Source organism: Daucus carota, chromosome 1, assembly GCF_001625215.2.
Source record: "Daucus carota subsp. sativus chromosome 1, DH1 v3.0, whole genome shotgun sequence".
Lineage (NCBI taxonomy): Eukaryota > Viridiplantae > Streptophyta > Magnoliopsida > Apiales > Apiaceae > Daucus > Daucus carota.
Genome location: NC_030381.2, coordinates 41,166,882 through 41,180,561, shown reverse-complemented (window position 1 = coordinate 41,180,561; position 13,680 = coordinate 41,166,882). Strand labels below are relative to the sequence as shown.

At 36.3% G+C, this 13,680-nt stretch overlaps 1 protein-coding gene and 1 pseudogene across 1 annotated transcript; both read left to right on the top strand.

The window, feature by feature from the left end:
- Window positions 1–304: 304 nt before the first annotated feature.
- Window positions 305–5,305, top strand: LOC108203644 (uncharacterized). Its single transcript, XM_017372648.2, has 6 exons — window positions 305–686; window positions 1,125–1,405; window positions 1,659–1,748; window positions 1,831–1,902; window positions 2,053–2,172; window positions 3,898–5,305. Exons 1-6 carry the CDS (start codon window positions 371–373, stop codon window positions 4,996–4,998), a joined length of 1,980 nt encoding a protein of 659 aa, XP_017228137.1. The 5' UTR covers window positions 305–370; the 3' UTR covers window positions 4,999–5,305.
- A 2,093-nt stretch (window positions 5,306–7,398) lies between these two features.
- LOC108195768 (zeatin O-glucosyltransferase-like) lies at window positions 7,399–9,400 on the top strand (annotated as a pseudogene).
- The last annotated feature ends 4,280 nt before the right edge of the window (window positions 9,401–13,680 follow it).

Sequence of the window (13,680 nt, the reverse complement as noted above, 5' to 3'; positions counted from 1 at the left end):
CCAACATGATACTAGTTCCGGGTTTTTAAATTAAAAATAAAAATACATCACTTATTTTCAAGAAAATTACATAATGTGTACTTTTTCAAAAGAAGAAAAAACATATTTTCACTATAAAAACGTTAAATATTTATTAAACATTTAATACTGAAAAATAATATACAGTTGTAAATATCTTTTCATTTTTTTTTGGACTCAATTAAATCATTACGATAAATATTTTTAAATAGAGAAAACAAGACAAAAGATGAAAAAAAGTGAAACAGATAATTAAAAGTGAGGATATAAAAAGGCGTGAGTACATCGAAATCTTTTGCATCTAAATTGTAGAATTCTAGGGTTTTACACAGCTCAAACCCAAACCAAAACCATGGCGGAAGAGGCGCAATACGATGCATCCACTAACAAGCGCAAGTACGGCGACGAGTCCACCACGCCGCCGTTGACCGCTCGAGTCACCGGCTTCTCCGGCGGTCCCTCACCGGACACCACGGCTCCGTCGTACAATAGCGTTCCGCCGCCGGCAGATCCGATTCTCTTAGCGAGGCAGAAAGCGATGGAGCTGGCTGCTCGTTTCAGCGCCGAGGCAACGCCGGAGGGTGAAGCCAAGAGGCCGAGGTTTGAGAATGGGGATTCTTATGAGGCGCCTAAGACTTTTGTTTCGGGATTTAGTTCGGCTCCTAGTGGTTTTCCTCTTCGCCTCTCGATGTTTTAATTTTTCCATAATTTTATTTGTTGTTTTATGGTTTCGATTTGTTTATTTTTCTCAAGCTTCTTATTTGTGCATTGTGTGTATATATGTTTAAATAGCTTTACTAGGTAATATCGCGACGTCTGTTAATTAAGTATTAGATCCTGTTAATTGAAGTTACATCATGTTGCTTTTAAGTTTTGAACTGATTTTAAATATTTGATTTGGTTGTTAGTTGCTTAGCAGTTTGCTGTTCTGTGGGGGGGGGGGGGGGGTGGGGGGTACTCGCTGCTAGTAAATTTCACTCATCATATTGATAGGTCTGTGTGTGTGTAAGTAGTGTTGTGTATTGTCTAGTTGGTTTTGTCATTCATATGGTTATTAGTACTGTTAGGAAATCCTCAGCTAATAACCTTAGTGTTTGTGACTGCAGATATAGGACAAAAGCCACTGAGTACAGTGGCTTCAATTCCAGCTTCTTATGGTTATGGTGGCAATAGCAAAAAAATCGAGATCCCAAATAACAGAGTCGGTGTTATTATTGGTAAAGGTGGAGAGACTATTAAGTACCTTCAGATTCAATCTGGAGCAAAGATTCAAGTTACCAGGGATACAGAAGCAGACCCAAATTCCCCAACTAGAGGGGTGGAGCTCATGGGTAATCCTGACCAGATTGCCAAGGCCGAGCAGCTGATTACCGATGTTCTTAGTGAGGTAGATATAATTTTTTTTCATAGACTTTATTAAAAGTTCGTGTATAACGTATTGCACTATATTTTAGGAAAATATTTAGATTCTTCATTCAACAAATTCACTCAAAACCTTCTTCGATTGAAAGAAGTCCTTCTGAACCTCAGAAGCAAGTCTCGGCTTAGCTGCATTTATAAAAAAAGGGTCACTATTCCATATTGATATCAATTGATGTTCTCATGTGGTAACATGTTTAAATTTTTATTGATGGAAACAGGCTGAATCAGGTGGTTCTGGTGCACCTTCTCGCAGAACTGGACAGCAGGGTGGCAATGAGCAATTTGTTATGATGATCCCCAACAACAAGGTAAAATTTCTGTCCTATTTTGATGTTGTCCATGTATTTCGTAATATTTAAGTATGTCTTGGTATGAAATTCTTACTTTCAGGTTGGTCTTATTATTGGTAAAGGAGGAGAGACCATAAAAAATATGCAAAGTAATTCAGGTGCTCGTATTCAGGTATAATGAATAAATTAATTTGCTGACACTCTCGTCAACAATTATTTTTTCAACCTGTAAAAATCATTTTATTACCAGCTTGCTAAGGAGTAATGACAAAGGTATAAATGTAGTGGCTTAGCTCTCAGTTTGCATTTGAATATTTTGCAGGTCATACCTCTGCACCCCCCTCCAGGTGATACCTCCACTGAAAGGACCTTACAAATAGATGGGACAAATGACCAAATTGAAGCTGCAAAAGTATTGGTCAATGAAGTTATCAATTCTGAGGTATGTGTATGTATGCAAAGAAATACGGCTGTATGTGATATCAAATTGATTTGTAGTTACAGTTGCTTATTGTGTTCAATTTGTATTTTTTTTATGTTCCCTTTAATCATCTCTATTAATTACATTCACCTTGTCAAAGTTTTTTGTCAATATCTCATTTAATCCTTATAATATTTTTGAGCAATGTACATGTATATTTTCTGTGTTTATATGCATGTGAATGATGCTTATTAATTAATAATATTACTGTTTGTATTCATTGCTTTGGTTCAAGTTATTATCCATCTTCTTGTTCCCCAGTTTATGTATGGATCCTTCTGTTTTTGCTCATCTTACTTCTTTCATCTTGTCATCAAGCCTGTTCAGGCTCTTACAGCTGAATATATATTGTGTTTTTCGACACTGCTTATTTGTGCAATGAGCTCAGATCAAAGGATGATGAATCATATTGTGAGTGATTTAGTATTTAGTACACGGCTGGGTATGTTATCTGTAATAAAATCATCTATTAAAGCTATTTATCCTTTATTGGAACTGGCATTTTTTCCTGATAGAGTAGTTTGCTTCAAATGTGCTTTAGGAAGCATTTTACATAAATGAAATGGGACCATAATTTTGATTGTAATGTTTATAAATGTGTATACCTGTGATAGATGGATAGTGTGTGTATATATTCGGACTCCCCCTGCAGGGCCATTTGGCAGCGTGCACATAATTTTTCTGGCTGGTGTCTCTAATTATAACAGCTGGGCGATGAATTGGTGATATAGTTGAGGATTGGTCAAGAGCTCTAGTTGTTGACACCAGGTTTTGAGTATACAGTGATAAACTTTGATATCTGTGATAAGTGCTGGACTTTAAGTTGTGAGGCCAAACTTCATCAGTTCTATGTGTTGACACTATAATGATTAGTAATCCTGGCAATTAAGACTATGCATTTACATTATGTATTGAATATATTATATATCTAATTTTGGACATCTGATATTTATGCTGGTAATTCCATACTTGTGAGCATGGAGGGGCACTGGATACCATTTTTTGGATCAAGTGTATACAAGGTGTTGGACCTTTTTCAAGTATCGAAATTGAGTTTACATGCTGTGCCAGTGTCTAAAATTTCTCTTCAAAAACAGGGCTTGAACTTTTTCTAGGTTTTTATCAAAATTTAGTTTTTCGGTTTGAACTTGCCAAATTATTTTTTGATAAAACTATTGTTCACTGGCCTTCAAATTTTTAAGAGACGAATCGTGCCTTGTCTTCTCATAATTTTGATTTTATATTTGCTTACTTTCTACTCGTTTTTTCCCTGGGTTGTTTGCTTAATATATTCATGCTGTTTTCAATTTGTCATTTGAATGAGATATTGCATATGCTTTGTTTTGTACAATCTCGTGTATCATATATTCTCTCCCGGGGCAAACTTTCTTTTGTACCCATTCACTTCGAATAGGGAGAGGATGGGACTGCTCGCATAGCAATAGTACCTCTCGACAAGTACGGGTATGTGGGTACCTACTTAATTGCACTTGATACAATTTTGTATTATCTCTTGTACTTAATATGGTAAGCTGTTCTGTGTTATTATTTTGTTTTTCGGGCATGTTTTTAGCTAGCTATGAGTGCATAAATGATTTTTTCTTTTCTTTTCGTTTGTATTTCCCATGGTAAACTGGATTACTGGATTAGATCATTTGGTTCATTTGAGATGACAACTTTGTGCAGAACCGTCTTCGAAACCCTGCAGCAACAGGATATTCTCATCAAGGTTATCAGGCCCGACCTCCTGCTTATGGATATGTTCAGCCTGGAGGTTATTCTGGACAAACACCACAGTATAATATGACTCAACCACAATATGCTGGGTATCCTTCACAACCTGGTTCTGGTGGATATGGTACGGGCTGGGACCACAATGCTGCTGCAACTAATCAGCAGACTACTCAAGTAGGTGCCTATGATTACTACAGTCAGCAGCCAGCTCCGCCACAGCAGGCACCTGGCGCTCCTGGCTCTGCAGATATTTCTGGCTATGCTTACGGTCAACAAGCGGTCTCTGGTTACAGTCAACAAGGTCAGAGTTACACCCAAGATGGCTATGGTGGGTATCATGCACCTGCTCCTCAAACTGGGTATAGTCAGCCACAGCCAGTTTATGATCAGCAACAAGCATATAATACTACATCAGGATATTCTAATGTTGCTAACGCAACACCGGATGGGCAAACTCCATCTTATGGGGCTCAAGGTGATGGCAATCAAGCACCTCCTTCAAGTGCTCCAGGACAGCAAGGATACACTAGCCAGCAGCCCAGTCCTAATTCTGCCTACCCATCCCAGATGCCAACTCAGCCGGGTTATGGTGTGCCACCAACTTCACAAACTGGGTACGGGTCTCAACCGCCTTCAGGGTATGTCTCGAGTTATGGAGCACCTCAAACTCAGAAGCCTCCAGCCACCCAACAAGCCTATGGGCAGACCCAGCAGTCCCCTTCTGCCCAAGGGGGTTACGTTCAACCTGCTCAGGTGCAGCCAGGCTATCCTCAACCTCCCCCGTCACAAACTGGTTATGCTCAGCCAGATCCTGGTGCTCAAAGAGTTCCAGCAGCTGGTTATAGTGCTGCACAAGCTTCAGGTTATGCTCCACCACCATATGGTGCACCTCCTGCAACGCAATCTGCCTATGGACAGCCTCCACCTACATATAACAATAGCTATGGAAATGCCTATTCGCAACCTCCAGCTTATACCGCCGACGCAAATGCAGCACCTGCTTCTCAGTCTGTTCCTGCTAGTGGGGTTGTCAAAACCTCTCCCCAAAACTGATAGGTTGATCATATGCTGATGTATTCCCCAGTCAGTCTTATTATCTAGGTTATAAAGTGCATCAGACTAGCTTCGGGTATTTTTGGGTTATCAAGTGCTTGGTTTTGTTATTGAAATATGTGATTGATATTATGTTTAATAGCATATTTGCATGTCCCTGTGCTGCCCGGTATTATTGTGTTTCCAAGTGTTTGATTGTTAAGTTACTAAGAATTGAACATCTTATTGTGTTAAACTAGTTTTTGGACTTGTTGCATGCAACTTTGTAATCCTAATTTTTCTATGCATATATTCTAGAATTGATCAAGTCAAATGGTTCAAAATAATCGATTATTACCGCTGGTAAAAAACGAAAGCACCGCCTGAAGGTAACACATGGATGAGAAGACACTATAGTCTCTGACTCTCTGCATTAACATTAACAGTTTACGATAAATTAAGACTAACATTTGTGTATGAGAAAAGAAAAGGTACCGGTTCCCGTAACAATTTAGGGTACCGGTCGGTTGGCAGGACCTTCTATGACTGATATACCAATTTTATTATATTTTAAGTGTATTTTATCCATTGGATGAGAATTTGTCCAATGTTTTTTAGGACATTGACTCCGGTTATCATAATTTCAAAATTTAATGTCTCAATTTGTAAGATTCGGAATATGATCTTGGGTATTATTTATTAATAACATATTGTGTGATATTTTTATTTTAAAAAATAAAACGCTATACGAAATAGCGTTGATTTACCCTAGTGTAATATTTTAAAACAAAAAGCGTTAGATTGTCAAATTCTAGTTTCATCATTTTCTATGCATAGATTTCTAAACTCACTAATTGCATATTTTATCATATACCATCAATTTGAATGCTGCTTAAAAAAGCTAGTTGAGATTTAATTGCAGAAATCAAAATAAGCCCAAATTGAATTATCAAAGTAAGTCATTAGTCATACCACAACAAGTAATCAGAGACTGCGAGGTGTTGAGTTACTGATTTATGGTGTAGAAAACGCTACACAAAATAACGTTAGGTTGCTATATAAAACACTACACAAGCATTGTGTATTTTAAAATAAAACGCAACTTCATCTGTATATAATATTTGAGATCATTTCTCATAACTATGTTATTGTGGACATTAATTCTAGATTTTGTGAGATCTAGGGTCTTTTCTCCGTATTTTAATCGCTGGATGAGATTATTTTACGTGTCTAACAGTGAAAAAGTGCTAATATATTAAAATTTTATTACAATCCTGATCACTTGATATTCTACTTAACAGACGAAAAATAACTCACCAGCTACCCGGACTCAACAGAAAATACATTAAAAGTTTAAGGTAAATTAGAACTGCAACGTTGGTGTACGAAAAGTACCAACTTTATGTACTGTAATAGTAGAAAAGAACACATAAAATTAATGGCATGTTAAAATCCTGACGTGCATTCAAGATATTTATCAAAGAAAAAAAAGTGTGTTAAAAATGGCATGTCTAACCCAAGTCACGTCTTATTAAACTGTGATCGACTCTCTAGACATTAATTGTTTTAAAATTTTAAATTTTTTGTGCAAATACTTATATGCATTGTATATTAGTGTCTTGATTAGGTTATTTAATACTAGCCCTTAGTTCTGTCAAAAAAAAAAGGAATACTAACCTTAGTGATCGGCCTATTTCAAGGTCTTTTTCAATAAAGCTCTACTAATGAAATAGGGGTGGCGAAACCAAGTCTTTTTAGTCTCAGACTCTCAGAAAGGAAATTTGTAGAAAAATTGGTTGTTGAAACTGGAAGTCGTGTCTTTTATTCAGATTAACCGAGATGGTTTTATTGATTTGTTGGAATGAAAATAGAATTATAGTGGGAAAGCGGCTACTCTTTTTCTTGGGTGCCACCTCAGTGTGCTTCTGCCGACATGGATACAATATTTTATGATTTTGGCCATACTTAGAAGATATTTTTGACCATATATGATGATGATTAAATATTATTGATGATGATTTTTTTGGGATTAGACTTATTGAATTTATTTTTTTTACCCTTTCACATATAAGTTTTAATATCTAAATTCTCGGGGATCTTTGGCTAGATAATGTGATCTTTGACAAGTTTATGAAAAAAATATTTCATCGAAAATTACATTCTTGTATGAAATGTACACCATGCAAAAGAAAATTATTGGCATGTTCTAGTATTGAATTCTATATATGAAGTATTCATTATTTTCTAGTTGAACCAATATTGGGTTTTGGAAATGTCGGTCACCAATGGTTGATATCTGTAGAGCAGGCTAGTGATGTAAACACAACCTGTCAGCATCTATCAACTGGATCATTCCTGTAATAAACTAATCGCTGGACGTTCTTTATTCATCAATATCTTTCCATTCTTATTTTAAACTTGCATAATGATTTTTGACAGCATGTATTGTTGTCATATTAAGGCTTCCGGGGAAGCCTAAAATCACAAAGAGAAGACTAGTATAGTTTGGTTGGTGTTCCACTTGTTATTAGGGCCGGCTCCTGAGATTTGAGTATCCTAGACAAATTTTCAAAATGGTGTCCCTGTGTCCCTATTTTTTAAGATTGTAAAGGAAAAATTTACGCTCCAAGCGTTAGTCTTGGTTGCCTTACCCAAGAGCCGGCCGGCCCTGCTTGTTATCAAGACTGATATTGCAGATTTGAGGAGACAAGCCAAGGATGAGTTGTGAGGATGAAGCAGAGAAGCAAGCAAAAGAGAGTCATGCGGTGATAGTAGTCATGGTTCCCTTCCCCGCGCAAGGCCATCTGAACCAGCTCCTCCACCTCTCCCGTCTCATTTCTTCCTACAACATTCCCGTTCACTATGCAAGCACCGCCATCCACAGTCGCCAGGCCAAGCTACGAGTCCAGGGCTGGAACCCACTCTCGACTCCTGATATGATGAAATTCCATGATTTTTCAGTACCTGCGTTTCCCTCTCCTCTTCCCAACCCACAAACCGAAGTTGGATTTCCTTCCCACCTTGTACCCTCTTTTTACTCCGTCTTGCACCTTAGAGAAGCGGTGACCAAACTACTATTTGCGCTCTCTCCCACCACCAGAAGGCTTGTCGTAATTTATGATTCTGTTCCCTCAATTATTCAGGACGTGGGTAAAATACCAAATGCAGAAGCCTACTCTTTTCAGTCCCTCTCAGCCTTCCGAATATCATCATATTTCTGGGAAACTCTGGGGAGGCCTCATGGGATCGGTGATGAGATTGCCAAACAGGTCCCTTCTAGAGCGTCTACCCTGACTCCACAAGTTATGGAATTCATTAATAGCCAGGAGGAGCATAACAAGTACAGATCAGGCGCGCTTTTCAATTCGTGTAGAGCAATCGAAGCTCCATTTCTTGATGTGCTTGCAAAGGTGAATTCCAAACAATGGGTTATCGGACCATTCAACCCCGTAGAGGTATGCAAGAATTCAGGCCACAAATGCTTGGAGTGGCTAGACAAACAAGCTACAAGTTCTGTAATATATGTTTCTTTCGGATCAACAACTACTTTGACAGATGAACAGATAAAGAGGCTTGCGGTTGGGCTTGAGAACAGTGGCCAGAAGTTCATTTGGGTATTGCGGGACGCGGATAGAGGAGACATATTTGGGGGGGATGGGAGAGCACGCGAGTTGCCAGAAGAGTACGAAGAAAGAATAGAACTCAAGGGGCAGGGGATTGTAGTGAGAGATTGGGCACCGCAGTTGGAAATCCTGGCGCACAGATCAACAGGAGGGTTTATGAGACTGCGGATGGAATTCATGCATGGAAAGTATTACAATGGGAGTCCCTTTAGCAACATGGCCTATGCATTCTGATCAACCCCATAATGCCTTGTTAGTAACCGAGGTTCTTAACATCGGAGTTGTGGTGAGGGACTGGTCACGCAGATATGAGTTGGTGGAATCGTTGGCGATTGAGAATGCTGTTAGAAAGTTGATGACATCAGCAGAAGGAGAAGAGATGAGGAAGAGAACGGTAGAGCTGTGCAAAGCTGTCAAGATATCAGTGGGCGAAGGAGGCGATAGTCGCCTGGATTTTGACGATTTCATTGCTCACATAAGAAGATAGAACAACATCTGGCATACAGAGGATATCATGTAAACATTGTTGAAATTGAATATGATGAGAGACCAAGAGCCCTGCAACCCAAGACCTACTTCACTCATCTTATTGTGGAATACGTAAAAACATATTTTCAGTGCAAGATTTAGATTTCAGAATTCATGTATTCAACTGCTTTTGGACCAACTCTGTCTGTGTGGAAATTAAGGTAAGAAAAATTGTGTGCAGAAGAATGTAGTAATTGTTGTACTAGCTTAGTGTTTAAGTGCAATATTCTTATATTCATGTCAATATTATCTGAGTTTCTGCAAATTTTTAAGTCGTCGGGGACAACCCTATGTGATAGACAGCTAACGACAAACAGTCCAGCACACCTGAAATATTATTTTCACTCTTTTTTGGACTATAACAAAATCAAACTGGGGTTTATGATAACATCAAATCAAATTAGGTTGTTGTAAGCCATCTATGATGTAGTGTAACAACAGCAGTAACGTGAGTCACAACTTCAGCAACATACTGAAATTCTGAAAAGATTGAGAAAATGTCATCTCAGATCTTCAACCTCAATTATCAGGTTAACAAAATCATGGCCCAAGACAAGGAAATTGAAAAGATTGTGTCCATCAAGAATTAACGAGGGGCTATATAGTACACCTATGTGCCCACAAATTACTAACAACTTTTCACTGCAAATAATGCTAATCATCATAAGACAAAACCAAAAAGGTATTAAACCTAAGAACTCATACAATTCGACCATAACAATGGGTTGAGAAAATTAGTCTTAGATGGGGGAAATATGTCACTATCAAAAACAACAGTCACAATCAAAAGGGCATAATCGGGTACCTCCAGCGTCTGACTTGCCAAAGCCCAATTCTTCTTCTGTGTAGACAACAAGCCCATCTTTTGTTCTCTTTCTTTGTCCAGCAGGTGTGTCCAGAGGCCCTTTGATGTCGTTGGTAGGTTTATTTGTTGCACGAGGTTTCTTCTTCTTCTTCGTCGAAGTAGCAGCTTTATTTTCCACCACTTTGTCTTCAGTCTCGGGCTTCTTTCTCTTCTTGCTAGAAAATATTTCATCAATCTCGGCACCAAAAACTTTAGGATCTACAGCCTTTCTCTTACCAACAGTTTTTTGTATTGTAGGATACAATTTATTTTTTTCTACAACTACGTTCTTCTCAGGGGCTTGAGAAGCTTTACTTGAGGATGAGGATCCCTTTTTTGCCATCTAGAGACTTAACTTGCAAAATGAAAAAATGACGATTACAATTAGCTAGAGATATTCAAAGGTTTACTTCGATAGAGCTAAAGTACCAATCACATGCACTATCAAGTATTACACTATTAGTAACCAACAAAACTCAAGAAAAAGCAACATTGCTTATCGCTTCTAATAACAACATATACACAAACAAAATGAACTCTGGTATGATTGTATTACACAAACATAAAGCTATATGTCTTCAACATTTTAATCTGCACACTACTTGAATTTACATGTAATAACTGAGCATAAGCCTTTACCCTAAATATATTTTTTTTATCCACTTTAATTATTGTTCTACATCAGTTTTGGTTCACCGAAATGATTTTTGATGCATGCTAAAATGACACAATGAAGCATATGGTTTTGGACCTTTTGGTATTAACTTGCCTCCATCTATAATGCAAAACACACATTTTGGCCATTAAATTTGGGTCAAAAATCAATTCAGTCCCTCATGTTCATTTAGATCTTATGGCCCAATTAAACAACTCCCGCCAAATATATACCACTCCCTAGGCAACACAAGTCGTTTCTCCAAAACCCTCAAGCTATGAGCATATAAATTATACAAACACAAACCAATAAAAAATATTTTGTTCTATTAGAACTCCTCTAAAAACCCCAGACAGGTTTCTGTAACCACTGAAATGCACTCTATTTCATTTAATCTTCTGCTATAAATTATGTTAGGGCAGATAGTTACAATGGGGGTTTGCAGGACACAAAGGTGAGGTAGATTATTCATCACAGTGGTATAATGGTTACTAGCTTATAGCCCGTGCAAGGCACGGGAACTTTTTAATTATTTATAAATTTTTTTGATATATTTTAAATGGCGTGAAAAAAATTTAATTTATAAATAATAAATCAAAATTTCAATAAAATAAAATTTGAAATTATGATTTGTTTGTAACTTAGAACGGTTCTAAATACACCATCACAGCAATTAATGGCTTCAAATAAACTATTGTAATCAAGCCATTCTTTTTCTCGTATGTATCATGCCAAATTATTAAATTCTTTCGATCAATTTGTAATAAAATTTTGAGTTGAATATGTGAGGCCAATTTCTATTAGATTATATTTATAAATGTATTTTATATTAAAATTATTATAATGTGATTTAAATATTTTTCTAAATTATGGTTCTAAATTAAAATTGATAAACATAATTTGTATTGCATTAAGAAAACGAATCATAAACATGCAATAAGAAGGTAGAATTGTTTTGGATTAAGAAAAAGTTTTTGTATTTGTTCCTCACATAAATCCGGCTTATTAATTTTGAAATATATTATATAAAAATTGTGATGGTGCGATTTATATATATATATATATATATATATATATATATATATATATATATATATATTTGAAACAGATAGTGCGGTTTATATGATTCTACAAATAAAACTGGCAGTAAATATTTATTTTACATTAAAAAAAATCATAAACACATAAAAGACAGAATTTGTTTTGGATTTAGAAAAGGAATCATGAACATGCAAATAGCAATCAGTTGCCTTGTAGAGAAGTTAATTTTGTTCTAATCTAACGGTGCTTATTTGTTCAATATACGATCCAACGGATGATAAACTTTTGAACCATAGAACCATGCGACCAAATTATCTCCCTTACGCTTATTATATATAAGTATATAATAGTACAGATGCGTATATATTTTTTAAGGTTTGACTTTAGTTTTTGGTATAGTCAAATAAGTCTTATATCTGTTTTATGTTTTGATTTTATATTTGTTTTGTGTTTTGATTTGTTTGAAACCCACTAATTTTGTTTGAAACTCGCTAATTATAAAAGTCTTTATAAAAACCCGCGTACTGATCGATCAAAATTTTAATATTTCGGCTTTAATAGTATAGTATACTCCCTCTGTCCCATTTAATTCTATACGTTTCTTTTTCACTGCTCGACACGCACTTCAATGCTCTTGTAAAATATAGTTCTATAACTTATTTTAAAATTTTCTTTTTCTGAATAAAAATATAACATTCAAATTTTTATTCAGAAAAGAAAAATCTTAAAAATAAATTATAGAACTATACTTTACAGGAGCATTAAAGTCCGTGCCGCGTCCCCGTCCCCCAATGTATACAACTCAGGGGGACGGAGGGAGTAGTATTTTTTAAGGTTTGACTTTAGTTTTGGTATAGTCAAATAGGTTTTATATTTGTTTTATATTTTGATCGTATATTTGTTTTATGTTTTGATTTGTTTATATATTGTCTGAAGCTCACTAATTTTATTTGAAGCCCGCTAATTATAAAAATTCGTATAAAAGCCCGCGTACCGACCGACCAAACTTTTAATGTTTCGGCTTTAATAGTATAGTATAGATGTGGAAGATATATGGCACATCGTCAGCACAAGCGCGTCACTACCAACTTTCTGTACAACCTTGGAATGAGATGATTCTGCTGAATGATAATTCATTTTGAGGGAAAGATATTGTGATTTCTGAGTCATGTAAATTCTAATCAAGGAGAGACGGTGAACTAAGTAGGAGTTTCATAGAAGGTGATGTACACTTGATTTGGTTTGCTAAAATATAAGCTATTGATTTTTGTCAGAAGTGAGATTAGGGACTTATTGGATTTTTTGACCCAAGGTTAAGAGCCCAAACATGTATTTTGCCATCTCTTACCAACTAAGCCCCAGATTACGAACAACAATGACTTTCAATACTCAAAAAACACCTGTACATCTTGCTGAAACTGATCAACAAGAAAATTCTTTAACTTTAAGCATAAGATTTTACACTCCAGCACCCAACAACACTACCGATAAAAGTGAACTCTTTATGCATACAGAACCAAATTTAAGCTAAATTTCATTACTGCAAAAGTGAAAATAAACATCCATAGTTTTTTATTTGTAATCATAAACAAATTGGTTATTCCTCAAGTAGTTACTCACACCCATTTGAGTACAATTTGCGAGAAGAATAATTAAAACAATGTGCACGCACAAAATTCCAAAAATGGGGAAAAAGATTCTCAGAGGACTTTCATCAAACACTAGCCATGCTAGTTTGAAAACATGATATAGGACCAACAAATATTGTTACATAACAACAATAGAACTAAAGGGCATTCTTAAATTTCATCTCCCAACATCAGCTAACACCAAGGAACGAAGAATAATTCATAGGACAGATGAATTGACAAGTCAATCGCACAGTAAAAAATGTACATTCAACTCATATAAAAGAATAAGATGACGGGAAATATTACCTCAGTTAGAAATCTGAGAGTTGAGCTGAGCAACTTGAGAGCTACACACAACAATCTCGATGGTTCATGCGGTGT